The sequence below is a fragment of the Malaclemys terrapin genome, chromosome 6, assembly GCF_027887155.1.
Source record: "Malaclemys terrapin pileata isolate rMalTer1 chromosome 6, rMalTer1.hap1, whole genome shotgun sequence".
NCBI classification, from domain to species: Eukaryota; Metazoa; Chordata; order Testudines; family Emydidae; genus Malaclemys; species Malaclemys terrapin.
The window spans coordinates 38,729,492-38,747,758 of NC_071510.1; the positions used below are offsets into that span (position 1 = coordinate 38,729,492).

Here is an 18,267-nt window from a genome sequence, read left to right on the forward strand (position 1 = left end):
GTTGCTAAGTGCTTCCCTGCTCCCCACTCGCCCTGCAGCCTCTGCACCCCCCCTTGCCCTGCAGCCTCTGTGACCCCTACTCGCCCTGCAGCCCCTGCACTCCCCCAGCCCCTGCAGCCTCTATGACCCCTGCTCCCCACTCGCCCTGCAGCCCCTGCACCCTCCCGCCCCTGCAGCCTCTGTGACCCCTGCTCCCCACTGGCCCTGCAGCCCCTGCACTCCCTCCGCCCCTGCAGCCTCTGAGCCCCCTGCCTGCCCTGGTCCCCCACTCCCCTGGCAGCCTCTGCCTGGCGGGGGCTTCGGACGCTCAGCGGCGACCGGGGTGGCGCAGGTCCCTGCAGCCCTGGCACACGCCGCGCTCCCCACCCCTTGCCGCAGTCTCCTTCCTGCCACCGCCGAGCACGTTCCCCGGCCTGTCTGTCCCCGCTGGAAACAGCTCCCGCGGCACCGGGGCCACAGGAAGGGTCCCCCAGTGGCCAGGGGTTCCCTGCCTGTGAGGGAAGCCCGAGCCGCTGGCTGGGCCCAGCCTCCCTGTGGTCCTGCGGGCTCGTCTGGGGCGCACGGTCCGCCCGGCTTGCGTGGGCAGCAGCGGCCCCTCCACCGCCTTCTGCGGCTGCGCTTCCCCCCCCCCCCCCCCGAGCTCGCTACAATGTAGCTGGGGCGGCTGGGCTGCGCTGCGGACCCGGCGGGTTGGGCTGGGGCCAGGCGGACCCTGGCTCATGCCTCCCTATTTTCCGGACATGTTCGGCTTTTTGAAAATTCCCCCCGGATGGGGATTTGAGGACCAAAAAGACGGACATGTCTGGGGAAATCCGGACTTATGGTAACCCTACCCTAGGTGCATGGGGAGAGAGTGGATGAAGAAAACCCCAAGTGAAAGAGAGGCTGGAGCTTTCCGCCTGGGGGAAGGAGAGGTTACCATGGGCAAGGGGAGGAGAAAATGTGCGGGTTTTCACACATGCATTAAGGATAGGTCGAAGGATTTCAGAAATCAAAACAGACCAAAAAATCCAACATATACTCTTTTTTAAAAAGAAAAAATCTTCATGATTTTTTGGGTCTGATGCATGCTTTTTAAATATTTGAAGTTTACAACATTGGAATAGATTTTAAATTGCTGGTGCTAAAAAGCTATCACAGTTGAATCACGCAACACATATTTCCTGCTTACGTCTTTATCCACATACATGCAAATGCACATACAATTGTTGTGGTAATCAATAATGTCTAAGAATTAGAAACACAGGTACGTGGAGTTTGGATTCAAATGAATCAGTTGGCTGAGATTGGTAGTGGCTCTACATAATTATCAGCAAAAACAACGAGGAGTCCTTGTGGCACTTTAGAGACTAACACATTTATTTGGGTATAAGCTTTCATGGGCTAAAACCCACTTCATCAGATGCATGGAGTGGAACATACTGATGAAGTGGGTTGAGGCCCACGAAAGCTTATGCCCAGATAAATGTGTTAGTCTCTAAAGTGCCACAAGGACTCCTCGTTGTTTTTGTTGATACAGACTAACACAGCTACCACTCTGAAACCTGTCATAATTATCAGTGTAGAAATTCTTGAAATACCATTTTTCTTCAGAAAATTTTAGACCATAGCCACTTTAAACAGATTGTTTGTTTATTGCTCCTTAGAAACTCAGGAAAATACAGAAGTATATCACTGAAACAAGTAAGAATCGAGCATTAAAAGCCCATTGACCAAATTGTTCCCTCCATGTGGTAAAACACAGGAAGGAGTTAAGGGAAAGAAATATGAGGATTTCTTTGCATTTCCTCCACTTCATCCCTTCAGTTGATCGCCACAGGGACTGAACTGCTGGTTTGCCCCCAAATCCTGTAGATCCTGGTGGAGGGAGGGTGTCCATGGGACACCAGGCTCTGCACCAAATTCTAGGACCTTGGTACATGCCTGCCCGCGCGCTCACCACCCCCCATCTCTCTCTCACACACTTGGGGCAGGTCTCATAGGGTATGTCTACACTGTAATTCAACATCTGCAGTTGGCATGTGTCAGCTGACTCTGGCTCATGGGGCTCAGGCCAAGGGGCTGTTGAATTGTGGTGTAGATGTGTGGGTCCCGGGCTCTGGGACCTTCCCCACTGTTGGGTCCCAGAGCCCAGGCTCCAGCCCGAGTCTGAACATCTACACCACAATTAAACAGCTCCTTATCCCGAGCCCTGTGAGTCCAAGTCAGCTGACTGACGCCAGCCATGGGTTTTTAATTGCAGTGTAGACATACACTTAATCACTATGCCTCCATTTACTCTTCTGTAAAATGGGGCTAATAATACTAAGTCACAGAGATGCTGAGGATAAATTAGTTCATATTTGTATAATACTTCAAAAATACAATGGGCAATAAAAATACTAAGTAGTATTACATGGCACCAATAACTAAAAGCTGTAATATTTTTCCATTAATTTGTGACAAGAACTCTGTGGGATATAGTGGTGTTTAAAATTGCAAACTGTTGAAGAAAATATATTTTTTCAGATTCTTCTTATATTACTACATTTCTTCCAAATACAATGTAAATGTTACATTGGGAAACTTGTGCTGATAAATGGCCATATTTTGTGCCCTCCTACTGTGTGCTGAATACAGCTTGATTTTCATGACAATTGAAGATTGTTCTTGGAACAACTCCAATGATAGTTGTCTTGGTATCAAATAGAAAAGGAACACAGAGTACAGAAAGCAAGCTACAGTAAGTGAAGGTTTAATGTCTTGGCCTCTATAGTACTGCCAGTAACAACTGTCCCGTAAAAGTCAGAGGAATATTGCAATAGTCATTTTGGGGCAGACTAACGTTCCAGTTAGTGAAGTATCCTGTCTTCAACAGCAGCCAATGCCCAATGTTTCAGGGAAGACACAAACACATCATAATGCACTTAATTGTGCAATAGGGAAAGAGAAATTTCTCCTGACTACAACTAATGATAAGCTTATTCCCTGAAACATCTGAATTGCTATAGTTTGTAATTTTGCCTGAGCTAACCTAACTGCAAATACTGTTGTTTTTTTTCATGTTGAATGGGGTTTTCAAAAGCATCTAAGGATATGTCTATACTACAGTGTTACCCCAAGGTTCAAACTCACACTCAAGCCTAATCCCCCTCCCATCTACACACAAATTGTACTAACCCAGGGTTTGGACCCTGGGTCCTAGGACCCCACAGGGGTGGAGGTTCTGAGCCTGAGTCAAGATGGGATCTAGAGTTCAAGCCCTAGTACTTTGCATTGTAGACACACCCCACTGGACTTGTGCTGCAGGAGTCCATCAAAAGTATTCCAGAATCCCACGGGCTTTCTTTTGTCCTCTGGACAGTCAAATTTTTCCACAATGTACAGTACCAAGAACAAAAGTCTAGAGCTGCCACACTTTGGAAAGGCTCTAGGAAGTCTGGGAGATTGGTGGTTGGACTCAGGCCTGCATAATGCAGTGCAGATACTGGATCCCCAGGTTGAGACCCAGAGTTCAACAATTCATAACCTGAGGCTACAAATGAGTGTAGACACTCAAGCTGGGGTCTGCTAACTCAGATTCTACTAACCCTGGGCTTACATTGCAGTGTAGACATACTTGTAGTGAGTTTAGATAGCCAATCCCATTGGATTTCAATGAGACTGGTGTTCCCAAGTCACTTAAAAAGCGACAGAGTCCTTTGTCGCTTTTTACAGATCCAGTCTAACATGGCTACCCCTCTGATACTTGACACCAAGTCACTTAGTTGCTTTTGAAAATCCCATTTGTAAATATCTGACCCACTTTTTAAACGTGCAAAGTTATTTACTTTAGAAATATTCTGGTGTCTGTCCAGCTGCATTAGCCCACTGTAGAACAAGTGACAAACTTCTTTTTCAGCACTGCTTCTGCCCTGCTGAAGGTTTTTGTTACCATTGTCCAGCGGAGATTAGAGAGATTGTGACACTTTGAGCTAAGGCTGTCTCCCCATTGGTTTTACCAGCAAAGCTGAGTTTACAAGAAATTATCCTCCTTAATAGTGCTGCTTAAGGGTTCCGTGTTAATTATTTGAGCTAGTCTGAACTTCAAATTCTTAGATCAACGGTTAAACATCATTGGTACCTAGTAAATTACCTTCTTATGGAACTTATTGTCCTGAGAGATTTCTGCTGCTGACTCTTTTTAATAATCATTGTCATCTCCCATGAGAAATTGATATTCAGCTCATTACTAACTACTGTTCCTGATTTTAGGAGTCCCAATTTCACTTCATTAATGGTGAGCTGGGTTTTAAATTCTAATAGTATTTATGCTGTAGGTTTCTAAATGAGCAGTGTCAGCCTTTTAAAAAGCATTGATCAAAAGAAGAGTGCTATTCCATTGTGTAATTTACACAATATAAAACAACAAAGGAAAATAGCTCTCTCTGCTGTGAATTTATGGACTATTCTCTTTATTACTACTCATATTATAGGAACAGCTACAGTATTGGTAGTTTATGGCCTCATAATATGATAATGTTAAACCATCTCCATAAGAGCTCCCACAGATAGAGCTGTTGTTCTCTGTTGAATCAGTGGCATTTGTAGAAACTTTCCAATGCAATATCTTGTGAAAAATTCCCCACAATGTCACAGGTTGACACCAGGAGTAGTTAATGCATATTGTAGTTTATACTGATGATTTATTATTTCTGTCACTACCCAAAGGTATGATATGCACCTCCCAAGATATGATTTCTGCCCCAAGACATTTACAAACGAAGGCCTAGATCCAGCAACTTTAAAACATAAGTAGCACTATGAAATCAACAGGACTACATGTGCTTAAAGTGCCTCACTGGACCGGGGCCTAAATTAGAAACAGTGCAGAGCGGATGGGGGAGGGAAGACAGGGCAAGTCTGTGGTAAATGCAGCCTGGGCACTGAGGTCAAAAGGATCCCAATGAAAGTTTGGAGCTTGGTCTTTCAATGTCTTGATGAGCACTCTGACTCTGATCCAGCAAAGTACTTAAGCACGTGTTCCACTTCAAAGTGAAGTTTGGACGCTTATGCAGTCATCCAAACCTTCCTTGTCCCCCTCGCTTCTCTTTGTTCCAGTCTTTTCCCTTTCTCCTCTCAGCCAAATCAAATCCCTCTCTTTAAGTCCCCAAATCATCTTACTCCTCTTCTGATTATCAACCCTCTCTCTTAAACCCCCAACAGACTCATTCACCAGCAGTTTTCCTGACACTGGCCCCCTGTACTCCATAGGCCCTCACCTTGGTTGGCATCACACTGAAAAGAGCTCTCCATGTTTCACACTGTCTGTTTCACTCTGGCTAGCTCCTCTAGTCAAATCTTATATGCAGCAGAGATTCCCTTCGTCACAGTAACCCCAGAATGTAGTGCTCACTTTGTCCATGGGAGGCCTCTGGATACTATAACACTTGGTGAGAAATTTCAGGTATCAGCCAACCTTCCAGAGATTACCAGACCCTAGTGGAGTTTAGTAAATTTGGAAGATCTATCTGGGACCAGAATAGTGTGCGTGTCTGTGTGTGGAGAGAGAGAAACTCATCCAAACTTTTAAAAATCAAAATATAGAGTTTAAAATTGGGTTAAGGTTTGGGCTCATTCTTATTTACTAGTCACCCATCCGAAATGTCTGATTGCTTTCTTTCTGAAATAGTCAAATTTAAAATGATGATTTATAAAGTTCTCCTTCTGCCTTAATGCCAGACCATTGCAATCATGCTTTGATCCTCAAATCTGTAGTCACCCAAGTCAAATATAAGTCATTGACTTTTAATTAATACAAGCATACTGCAGCTGTCCCTGTGTTTGAAATTCAAACATTTAGGTTTATGCAATGATAAATTCGTGAGAGTTGAGCAAGAAACAGTTGCAAAACCTAGGTTCCTTGGATAAATGCCATTGTTGATTAATTGTAATATATTTACATTTTATGTAGATTCTTAGATGCTGCCCAGTAAACATTCTCGTTTCATTCTTTAGAGACTAACAATATCTCTTGTGTGGTCAGTTTCCAGTTTAGTACACTGTTTCTTTAGAAGGTTTTGTTTTCCTGAGTTCAACTTTCAGAATCACACTTTCACAAGCCGCCTTTCTGAAAATAAAATACAATTAAAAAAAGAGCCTGTCAGGGCTTGTGCCAGTTAAATCCAAGCTCTCAGGGGATTTGTTTTTCTTTTGGCGTCAGATTAGATGTTCAAATCAAGCAGTGTTTTTGGGCTGTGGATGAATGTCTATAGAACTCTTAATGAGGCTAATCCCACAGCAGCACATTCCAAGTAGCTAATGGGCGCAAGTTCATTGCTTACTTTAACATCTCTTGGGTCAGAATGGAGTGAATGCCTTGCTTAGTGGGCAGTCATGAGTGCGTTATTAGCAGAATGACCAGCAGCAGTGAAATGTGGACAACATAATATGTTCTGGGACTGCCTTAGACACCACCTAAGTTTGATGCTCAGGTAAAAAAATATATATACTTTATATATTATATATACACTCATCAGCCTTTGATCTGTTTTTTTTTGTTGTTGTTGTTAGTTTTGGGGGTTTTTTTTACTTTTTAGAAGAGAGTAATATTGAGTTCAGGGAACTAAACTAAAAGCAAACTAAGTCTGAGGATAAAAGATGAAAGATAATTTATTAATTAAACCCATTGAATTAATTTTTGGTTTGCTAATTAGCACTGAGAGACCGTGTTTGTGGTATAATGAAAAGCAAAGACAAGCTGTGTCATTTGCTATTTTATTAATTCATATAGCACATCATAATTCATGTAACGTTTATATACTGTTCATATCTGACTTGCATAACAATATTAAAGTTAAGTTCCCCTAGTAACTTATCTCTGCCTTTGACTCTACAGTGAAGACCAGGTTGCAAGTAATTTTATTATCCTTTTCATTTCTGCAAATTATCTATCTCAGGAAGTTCTTGGTTCACTGGAATACAATTGGATGCTTTCTTTTTGGGGTGGAAGGTGACAGTAAATTATGAAAAGATGAACCATAATCTTTGGTATTGTGCCTGTGGCAGGCAGGGTAATAGATCTTTTAAGACCTGAAAAGTAGACAGCTTTCCTCTGCTAGAGTGAAAACAAGATTTTATTTTAATTTGCTTTTTAACAATTTTCCAAACATTCTTTGTTTTTTTTAATATAAAACAGGCATAGAAACTCAAGGGCATATTATATTTAATGTATCTGATTTTTCTTTTGTCTTCAAAATCTCAATTGGAGTTATGAATAGGCAAATAAATATTGTAATTTCTAATTCTGTACATAAAATTTGCCTACTATTTAAACCTTTTTGAAATATGTGCCTGCCCACTTATTAAAAAAAATAACAAAGTATTGTTCTATGAAGTCTCTTTTGTTGTTCATTTTCTATTTGATTTTGATGTTTAGATAAATTCAGTTCCTGAACTATCTTTAAAGAAGGTACTTTAGGCATATTTTTAATTAGTGAATTCTCCAATGTCTGATGTAAATTGTTTTTGTGAATTTATATGAAAAAGGCAAAGTTCTAGGGAGCTCTGCCATGTTACTGAGGTAGAACTTGGGGGGGGGGTATTTTGTATTACGAAATTATTTAGGAAGTCATCCAGAAATGTGGCATGTAACAGCTATTTTATGCTTCCCCAAGAGAGTATAGATGTGCCAGGCACTTACTTAAATGTTAAAATAAATAAGTAAACTTAGCATGGCTGAATTTCCCTTATTTTGAGAAATGTTGACATGTATAACAAAAGTGATTCATAAATATACTTCTGCTTATATTGACAAACCCTTTCCTAAGGCAATAGTAGAAAGTGATACCAGAATAATAAGTGTGGCTTTGTAATTGTAATGTTTTAGTAAAACAAAACAATGTCCTGCCCCAAAATTTTGAAGTTCCTCTCATCATTGTCCCAAGTTGTATATGCCTCGGATTTCAATGGCTACAAGTATTCACTGTAGGTAAATATTCAATTGAAGTTTTAAAAAAAGTTCACTTTAAAAGCCTAGTTGGCTAATAAGGAGATGGCTCATTATGTGTGAAAAGTCAGTTAAATTACTAAGCTGAAAATTGGCTAATTTAATATTGACTAACAGGATAGTACGGCATATAAAAATATGGTTCTTATGCATTTTACATAATTATTTTGATTGTGTTTCAGAGCCTTTCAAGTATCTACCGGAATTCATATAACAGAGAAAGAGAATAAAGTCTATTTAAAATTACACTCTTTTCTTGGACTTCCAGGATCTTAAAAAAATAATTTTTCTCAGTATATTTAATATGCACACCTTGCCCCAGAGCTCCATATCATAGCAGCCCTTGCTCCACCCAGGGGGAAAGGAGTGTCTGCCATGGCTCCATCTAGAGTTCCTTAAATCCTCTCTGAGTCCTGGCTAGTGGTAGTCACTTGGGATGCCTTCTACTCTTTATGATGCCTCCTTCCGTAATGTAAAATCCTGACTTTTTTTTAAAGTGTAATCTGGTAGATTGGTTTCAAACTAAAAATAACAAGAGTAAAATGTGTAACTCCCTCAGCTAAATAGTCAATGATTAAGAACAAGGAATCCGTTCCTAGTGAAAAATGCAGAGAACAGTTTTTATTCAATGCTAAGTAATAGATTTGAGGTGATTTTACACCACTGCAGAGATGTAACCTTGTTTTTAAAGTCTGCACACATGAACATTCATGTAGTCTGAAGGATTTTCTCTGATTAAACTGATTTGCACACATCCAAGAAACATGGGCCTCAGGGATCAAAATAAGTTGCAGATATTTTGTGTTGCAAGACAGTTGACAGTAAGTGGAATATCAAGCAGTGATGACTTCTCTCATCCTATCCATGTCACACTTCACTTCCTAGAGGCAGATTTTCTTTTTTTTCCCACTCTTTTATATAGTCATTATCACATTGCTTAAATTTGTCTGAAACTCACTTCATGTTCCTTAAACTTCATCCACTTGGTATAGTATGTTTCATAATTCATTGCTCTCTTTCACCTGTTTGTGATTAGTATTAACAATATCCCTGTTTCTGTTGTGTAACTGTAAAAATATTATTTTATTCTTTGCATATGCTTTACAAGATTTACCTTTAGTTTTCCTTCAATCAACTGAATATTAAATGGAAATAATTAAGTTCTATCTCCAGGAATCCATTGGGTAATTTACCAGGACACTCACTCACTTGATCCATCAAGAACTACCCAGATAATTAAAAGGAGTTGAGAAACTCTGAAGATAGATTTCTCTTTTGTTCAAAAAATAAACAAACCACCAGAACTCTTCATTCTTATCTGGAAATAAGATCATACTGAGAGAAAATATTTTGCATTACTTAGTTCATTCGTGGCTATAAGCTCAGATAGTATAAAGCAGCATAGCTTAATTTAATTTGATGGAGCTACATCAATTTACACCAAATAAGGATCTGTCCCTTTATATTTCAAAGCTTCCCTTGTTTCACATGTATCATTTCCTGCTTTGTATGTGCTCTTTTCTCCAAGACACTTTAAGTGACATTATGATATGCTGTTTAACTGCAGTTTCTACAAAATGTTGCAGTGGATAAATAGTGGATTGCAATTAATTTATATTTTAGTGGGTTTTTTAATTTCAAAAAATTTTACTATACCTCAAACATAGCCATATTAGTTTAAATAACAGAGGACTTAAAAAAAACTGTTCATAAATTGACGATAGGTTGTTTTCTTGCCACCTAGAAAACCTTGATCAATTTATTTGTTTTAATTTGTTCTGCTTTAATGATTGCTGTCATGTGAATGTAGGCACAACTATAAAATTTATCTGGCCAATAAACATGAAAATATTATAAATTCTGATGGAAAATGTTTACTGATGCAGCATGTTTGCATGGTCAATAATTAAAGAATCTCTCCATGTTTGAGTTATCTCTTCATTTATGCTTGAAATTGTATTTAATGAACAAATAAAGATTATGGGATTTTTACCCTCTTTTTCAGGCTCAGAAATCATGGATAGAGAGAGCATTTTACAAGAGAGAATGTGTTCATATCATACCCAGCACCAAAGACCCCCATAGGTAATTGTATTGCTATATGCTACATATTGTATTGTATTGCTACATACTATGAAAATGAAACTATATAATTACAAAAAAATGACTGCGTAGATAATATTTTTTTCCAAATCTCTGAGTGTGCTGGACAAAGATTGGTTTATATTTTGGAACCCTCAGAGAAATGGATTTCCATGAGGCATGGCACCAATACTTTATACACTCCAGAACGTGTCAATTGAAAAACAAAACCTAAATTTATATCAGTGTTTCATTTTTAACTTGTTCATTTTCTTGGTGATGTATTCCAGTCCCTTGAATATTTGTACTCTATATTAGAGACAGAACAGCTAGTATTGTAAGGGATTGATAGATATGAGCATCGTGTATGACTAAAATATTTAGATGTCCATGTGAAAATGTTTTATTTAGCTTAATGTAGTCTGTGGGAATATATAGAATGTATTGGGGGGCGGGGGAATCTTTGCTTTTTTATATATTTAGAACAAATCACTTTTTTATTTCGTTTTAAATAAAAACAAGACATAACAAAGGAGAATCACAAGTCAAAAAAAGTCATATATATATATATTGTAACAGTATCTTTCCTAGACATTTCAATGTGTATGCTACAAAACAAGACTTCTGACAACTCTATAAAATCACTTCAGCCTGAAAGTGACTTTCTAAGACTTTGCAATGCATACAAGAAGTTTCTTTAAATATAGCCTGTTGCATTTTTAGGCCAATAAATGCAACTAATTTTTCCTTACTGCCGTAGGTGTTGCTGTGGGCGTCTAATAGGTCAACATATTGGATTGACGCCAAGTATCTCCATTATTCAGAATGAGAAAAATGAAAGCAGACTCACTCGAAATGACAACCAGTCAGAGAAGTGGTCCATCAGCAAGCACACTCAGCTCAGCCCAACTGATGCCTTTGGGACCATTGAGTTTCAAGGAGGGGGTCACTCCAATAAAGCCATGGTAATCAAAACCTTTCTTAGAATACTAGATAATGCTACTAACCACAAAAGGCATTCACAAAGTATCTTCCTTCTTACTTAATTCATTGAATAATTTTACTTGCTGTAAAGCCATATGTTTTCTAGGTTTCATGGGTCATGGAAGGAAGAAGATAGTTGGACTATAAGATAAAATCAACTACAAAGGCTACAATGCTACAGGAAAGGGGCTACTGGGTATGATGATAGAGGCACTATCATTGAGTCGTTAGAGTAAGGGATAGGATGTCTGGACTACCTGGATTGGGTTCCTGACATTAACATACTGAGTGATTAAGGGCAAGTCATTTAATATTTCAGGGAAAGTTATGTTATATGCCATGTGGTTTCTTCCAATTCACACCAAAGTTCTATGGATATTTTTCATGGGGAGGTGAATAGTGAAGTAGACCAGTGTCCCGTGGTAACAGTGCTGTTTTTTCTGCAGTGTTATTCAGGTTGGGAGTGGGGCTACATCTAATTCTTTATCCTGTGCTTGGTTGTATCTTCCAGAAATTATGTGCATATCCTCTGGCAGTACCTATTCTGCCAGTGCAACACCAGCTGTTCAGGTGTGCTTCCAGGTACATTAGTAAATGTCTTGAATTCCTAGTTCCCTTGTCCACTCTTCTAGTTTTCCCTAGAGTTGTACTATAACTAGGACTGTTGATTAATCACGGTTAACTCAGGCGATTAACTCAAAAAAATTAATCGCGATTAATTGCAGTTTTAATTGCACTATTAAACAATAGAATACCAATTGAAATTTATTAAATATGTTGGATTTTTTCTACATTTTCATATATATTGTATTCTGTGTTGTAATTGAAATCAAAGTGTATATTATATTTTATTAGAAATATTTGCACTGTAAAAATGATAAAAGAAATAGTATTTTTCAGTTCACCTTATACAAGTACTATAGTGAAATCTCTTTGTCATGAAAGTGCAACTTACAAATGTACATTTTTTTTGTTACCTAACTGCACTCAAAAACAAAACAACAATGTAAAACTTCAGCGTCTACAAGTCCCCTCAGTCCTACTTCTTGTTCAGTCAATTGCTAAGGCAAACAAGTTAGTTTACATTTATAGGGGATAATGCTGCCCTCTTCTTCTTTATAATGTCACCAGAAAGTGAGAACAGGTATTTGCATGGCACTTTTGTAGCCGATATTGCAAGATATTTATGTGCCAGATATGCTAAACATTCATATGCTCCTTCATGCTTCAGCCACCATTCCAGAGGATGTGCTTCCATTCTGATGATGCTCTTTAAAAAAAAATCGTTAATTAAATTTGTGACTGAACTCCTTGGGAGTTAATTGTATGTCCCCGCTCTGTTATACCCGCATTCTGCCATATATTTCATGTTCTAGCAGTCTCAGATGATGATCCAGCACATGTTGTTCGTTTTAAAAACACTTTCACTGCACATTTAACAAAACGCAAAGAAAGTACCAATGTGAGATTTCTAAAGATAGCTCCAGCACTCAACTAAGGTTTAAGCATCTGAAGTGCCGTCCAAAATCTGAGAGGGACGAGGTGTGGAGCATGCTTTTAGAAGTCTTAAAAGAGCAACACTCCAATGTGGAAACTACAGAACCACCAAAAAAGAAAATCAGCCTTCTGCTGGTGGCATCTGACTCAGATAATGAAAATGAACATGCATCGGTCTGCACTGCTTTGGATTGTTATTGAGCAGAAGTCGTCATCAGCATGGACGCATGTCCTCTGGAATGGTGGTTGAAGCATGAAGGGACATATGAATCTTTAGCACATCTGGCACATAAATACCTTGCGATGCCGACTACAACAGTGCCATGTGAATGCCAGTTCTCATTTTCAGGTGACGTAAACAAGAAGTGAGCAGTATTATTTCCTGCAAATGTAAACAAACTTGATTGGCTGAACAAGAGGTAGGACTGAGTGGACTTTGTTTTATTTTTGAATGAAGTTTTTTTAATACATAATTCTACATTTATTCAAATTCAACTTTCATGATTAAGAGATTGCACTACAGTACTTGTATTAGGTGAATTGAAAAATACTATTTTTTGTTTTTTACCGTGCAAATACTTGTAATAAAAATTATAAAAAATTCTGTTATAATTGAAATTAATATATTTGAAAATGTGGAAAACATCCAAAAATATTATACAATATTAAGTGTGATTAATTGATAATTTTTTTTTAGTCACTTGACAGCCCTAACTATAACTTCTTCCTTCTCTATTAATTCTTGCTTCCTCCTCTTTTTCCCCTCTCTTTGACAGACATCCCCCCACACTTCCTGGCTAATTCATAACATTGTTAGAATCCTGGTAAATCGCAGTCTGTCACTGTCTGGCATGTTTGGTAAACTTTAAATATATTTTATTTCTCTTACATATTGGACAGCATGCCTGTCACAGAGTCAGTAAATCAACATGCAGGATTTGAGGGTTTGAAAGTCAATGGGAGTTAGGCGTGTAACTGCGATTTGTGCCTGTATCTGTTTCTGAGGTAGTAATTCTGTGAAATGTCAGAACACGGTGTCACCCATGTTGAGTAGATATAGAAGCAACTAGAAAATTACAGTGTTTCCCTGAGGGTCTAACGAATCTCTAATGCCCATTCAGTGGTACCTGAAAATTGATAAAGCGAATCAACTCATATTCACTCTAACAGAAAAGAGTTTAGTTTAGTAAAATGAAATAGGATTTGTCTAAAGGGAATAAATCAAGCCACCCATTTCACAGTGCTGTATATCACATTCAGTAGAAGCAGGACGCTTCTCACCAAACCTGTGCAATTCAAGGACAGCACTCTAAAATATGGCAAGGAACAAAAAATTGTACTCATCAGTTGTAAAGTAGAAAGATTATTTCCAAGGAAATGTAATGGGAAGGGGGAAGTTACAGCCACTTCTCCTGTTCTTCAATCATGCTTAGTGAGGGGCTAACATTAATCGTTCATAAGGTGCTTGTTTACATTTTACATAAACTTCTGAATGTTTTGAGAGCTTCCTCCCTCAGACTCCCCAGATAGCCACTGACTCTTTATCTTTGGTCATTCTCTGTAACTATCTGGCAGGCGTCACTGTTTTTCTGCTTTTAAATTTGGTGACACTCTGTTTTAGCATAGAATAAATGCACTAGAATAAATAAAGTGTTTTTGGAACCTCTCACTCCTTTCTGATGTGAGATATTAAGCCTGAGGGAAAGGGAAAAGGTTTTTATGTAATCAGAAGTTCCTAAGAGGACACCATTCACTATGGGATAGAACTCAAGGCTAAATTTGAAACAGTCAGTATTGGAGCCCAGCAATCCTGCCACCACATCCCAAAATAATAGAAGGGTAGTTTAGATGAACTATGGAGGGGTCACTAGAAGAAAAAATCAAATCTGTTTGTCAAAGTTAGTGTTCATTTCAGAGGATGGGTGAAAATTCAGGCTGTTTTTTGTATTGACTTAACCAGTTCAACCACCTCTACGCATGACTGCTGCTCCATCAAGAGAAATCTTACAGTATTCGACTGGAATACTAAAAAAGAGAACACAGAGATGATTTTCATATATAGAATTCTAAGGGATACAGTAAATGATATTTCTACACTATGTGGGCCAAATTCTGCCCTGAGGTATAGATGTGCAATTGCCTCTGAAGTCTATTATCACATTTTAACAAACACTAGAGCACCAATACTATAGCATCTAACAGTAACTTTTGACTTAGTATATTTATGGGAAACCAGTACATATTATTATGGATAATCGTATCTGTGACATGCTGGTATTCTATTAAACAGCTGTTGGAGGAAATCTGGACTTATTTTAACAGTACCAGAGAATAGGAAGAACTAGGAAGACATTTGCATCCTGCCAACCATTCAAAGTCATTAAATCACAAGAAAACAAACAAGTTTTGAATGGATGAAAAGCTTTCATAAAGCCGCCAGACATTCAGAAAGTCTGTTGATGGGGAAAAATGCCTTCAAATCGTAGCCATTCACTAGCAATCTCTGAATAGCTGAGCTTCTTACACGCTATTGCAGATAAAAGGATACAAAGCTCAACATGCATATGACAACCATGAAAGCAGGTGTGCAGAACTGTAATGGTGACTGCTTTTTTTATGATAAACTAAAGAGGTAATGAGATAAGTGTTTCCCTTAAGGCCACCCTTATGGTGCCTGACAGCCCAAGCACTGTGGGCAGGAAAGTGTGGTGTGAGAGCTGGGTAAGTACGTAAGCTTAGTTGTTGTGGTTCTAATAGTGAAAAGAATGAAACCTATACAGTACCCAACTGTGCATCTGAATTTACCTTCTACAAGGTTCTCCTTTTGCCAGACAACCAAAGATTCAGCATTCTGAAAAGACTGAGATGGCTGATTTTTTTCAGACGAACTAGATGGCCATTATTGCCAGAGATTAAGTGAGAAAAATGAGCAGTCTCCAGAACCTTGAGAAATAAGACCTAGATAAAGAGACAAATGCATATCAAGCCTTGGGGCCTTGCATATTTTCAGGAAACTTAACACTTACCCTCACATTAAATGCAATATATAAGTAAGTGTAGCATAAAGTTACTCCTGTTAATTTCCTGAGTACGGGTAAAATCTATTGTATCTCATTTAACCTGTATGGTAATTCTTTGCATATGCTGAGTTTTAGGTCTGGTCTATACTACCCGCCTGAATCGGCGGGTAGAAATCGACCTCTCGGGGATCGATTTATCGCGTCCCATCGGGACGCGACAATCGATCCCCGAATCGGCGCTCTAACTCCACCAGCGGAGGTGGTAGTAAGCGCCGCCGACAAAAAGCGGCAGAAGTCGATTTTGCCGCCGTCCTCACAATGGGGTAAGTCGGCTGCAATACGTCGAATTCAGCTACGCTATTCACGTAGCTGAATTTGCGTATCTTAAATCGACTCCCCGCTGTAGTGTAGATGTACCCTTAGTGGCAACCATTGTAGATGTTATTATACCCACTTTAAAAATGGATAAAACTGCAAAACAGCAAGGTTAAGTGACCTGCCGAAGATCACACCACTAGTCAATGGAAGAATTTGTACCTTGTAGAACATGCTCTGAAGCCTAAGAATTGATGGTATTCAGCAAGATAAAACAGAATTGAGTAATATCATCCAGATCTGTGGTAATCACAAAACTATAAAATCTTGAAGGATTAAGAGCTGTGAGGATGACAGGTATTTTATTAACAGAAAGGCAAATGAAAATATAGGCCTCCACCACCCGCAAATTATCCCTGGGACAGATACGGGCAAAACTTGATCTCTATTTATATTTAAATAAAATGGGGGGAGGGATAGCTCAGTGGTTTGAGCATTGGCCTGCTAAACCCAGGGTTGTGGGTTCAATCCTTGAGGGGGCCACTTAGGGATCTGGGGCAAAATCAGTACTTGGTCCTGCTAGTGAAGGCAGGGGGCTGGACTCAATGACCTTTCAAGGTCCCTTCCACTTCTAGGAGATAGGATATCTCCATTAATTAATTTATTTATTTTATTTTAAAAGGGTTTCAAGTATCTGATAAATAATACTGTAACTGTTTCCCCTTTTGTAAGTATATTATTTTCAATTGAAATACAGTTAAGTTCCCATTAATACAAAGTGACAGGGAATGTACAAGTACTTTGCAAGTGGTCAAATGTAGTGTTATAGAGATCTATCAGTGATCAATATTCAACAATTCTGCCACTGAGTAAATGAGTTTACTAGTGATTATCATTATATCCCTTTTTAAATTGTAGTGAAAATCAAAAACAAAGCTACAATAAGGCCATAATAACAAAAAAACAGAACACTAACAGAGGAGAATATAATAGACTGAACATCCTCAACAAAATTGGGTCATACCATTCCTTTTAATGGTTCAAACGTCATTTTTTCCTCCAGAAAGGTAAAACAAAAATTCCCAAAAGGCATTAATTTTGCTAATATCATCCCATTTGTGAAAAAATTAACTCCACGGGGCTGCTAAATTGACTTCACTGGGTGTGTCCTGACATAACTGAGGACATTATTTGGCCTCATGCTCATTGTAAGAATTTCTGCCATATTTGTACAAATAGTTAAGTGTGATGCCAACACTGTTCTCAGTTTTCTTTTTAAAAAGTTGATTTTTTTAGGGTAGACATAATGAATCACGTTCTGAGAATTTGTCAGTGTTGTTGTAGCCATGCTGGTCCCTGGATACTAACGAGGCAAGGTGGGTGAAGTAATATATTTTATTGGCCAACTTCTGTTGGTGAGAGAGACAAGCTTACACAGACCTGAAGAAGAGCTTTGTGTAAGCTCAAAAATTTGTCTCTTTCACTAATGTGTAGCCTATAGAACTAACCTGCTTGCTTTTATATATATAAAAATTTAAGTATAGTTTAAGTATTTGGTTTTTTAAAATAGGTTTATAAATGTATATTAAAAATAACTTTGGCTGTAATGCAAAAGACCTACAGGCCATATCCTGTATGGTAAGCTAAAGCAAAGTTAACATATCTATATTAAAATCTTTTACTCAAAAAACAAAGTTAACCTTTATCTTGTTTTTTCTGTCCCCAAATAAAGTACCTACGCCTATAACCTTAAACCAATAGACAATGGAGAATGGCATAGGGGGTTTTTCAATGTTGTACCCACAGACTTAACAAGACACCACAAAAGACTGATGTGCGTACATACCTGTCATCAATACGCACATACGTATTAGCTTATGGGTAAGTGTACCCTAACATTTCTGTGGGTGAAAAATAAAATTTGGGCATAGGAAAAAGGATTTCTGGCACTTTGCCCTATAAAAGAAGTGACCCACCTCAATAAAGTACTCCATTTCTTACTTAACTCCGTTCTCACTTTACTCCATCTCCATTCTCACTTTACTCTATTCTCACTTACTTCCTCCACTCCATTTACTTACTATTATTAATTTTAATGAAAAGTCTTTAAGGCTATAACTGTCTCAGTGTAAGCTTCCTGTCATACCCCCAAGGGTCCTTTGTAAATTCTGTGGAGCCTGATTCAGAACAAAAACTTTTATCTTCTAATCAAACAAATTGGCAAGCCTAAAACCCATACTAATTAATATTAATAATTATTAATACGATTAATTGTTTAAATTAGCTAATTAAATTCCCATATTATCCACATTAATATTATCACTGCACCCTAAATCAGGCTACAAATGGAAGTTGGTCCAACAAAAGATAGTACCTTACCCACCTTGTCTTTCTGAGATTTTG

At 38.5% G+C, this 18,267-nt stretch overlaps 1 protein-coding gene across 5 annotated transcripts in view; it reads left to right on the plus strand.

Moving 5' to 3' along the window:
- The window catches only part of TRPM3 (transient receptor potential cation channel subfamily M member 3), a 575,113-nt gene that overhangs the window by 380,424 nt on the left and 176,422 nt on the right, over window positions 1-18,267 (plus strand). For all 5 annotated transcript variants that reach the window (XM_054032770.1, XM_054032773.1, XM_054032769.1 and 2 more), the window contains exons 2-3: window positions 9,972-10,051; window positions 10,809-11,013. In XM_054032770.1, coding sequence (XP_053888745.1) covers window positions 9,972-10,051; window positions 10,809-11,013 — 285 coding nt within the window. The remainder of the gene's footprint in view (window positions 1-9,971; window positions 10,052-10,808; window positions 11,014-18,267) is intronic.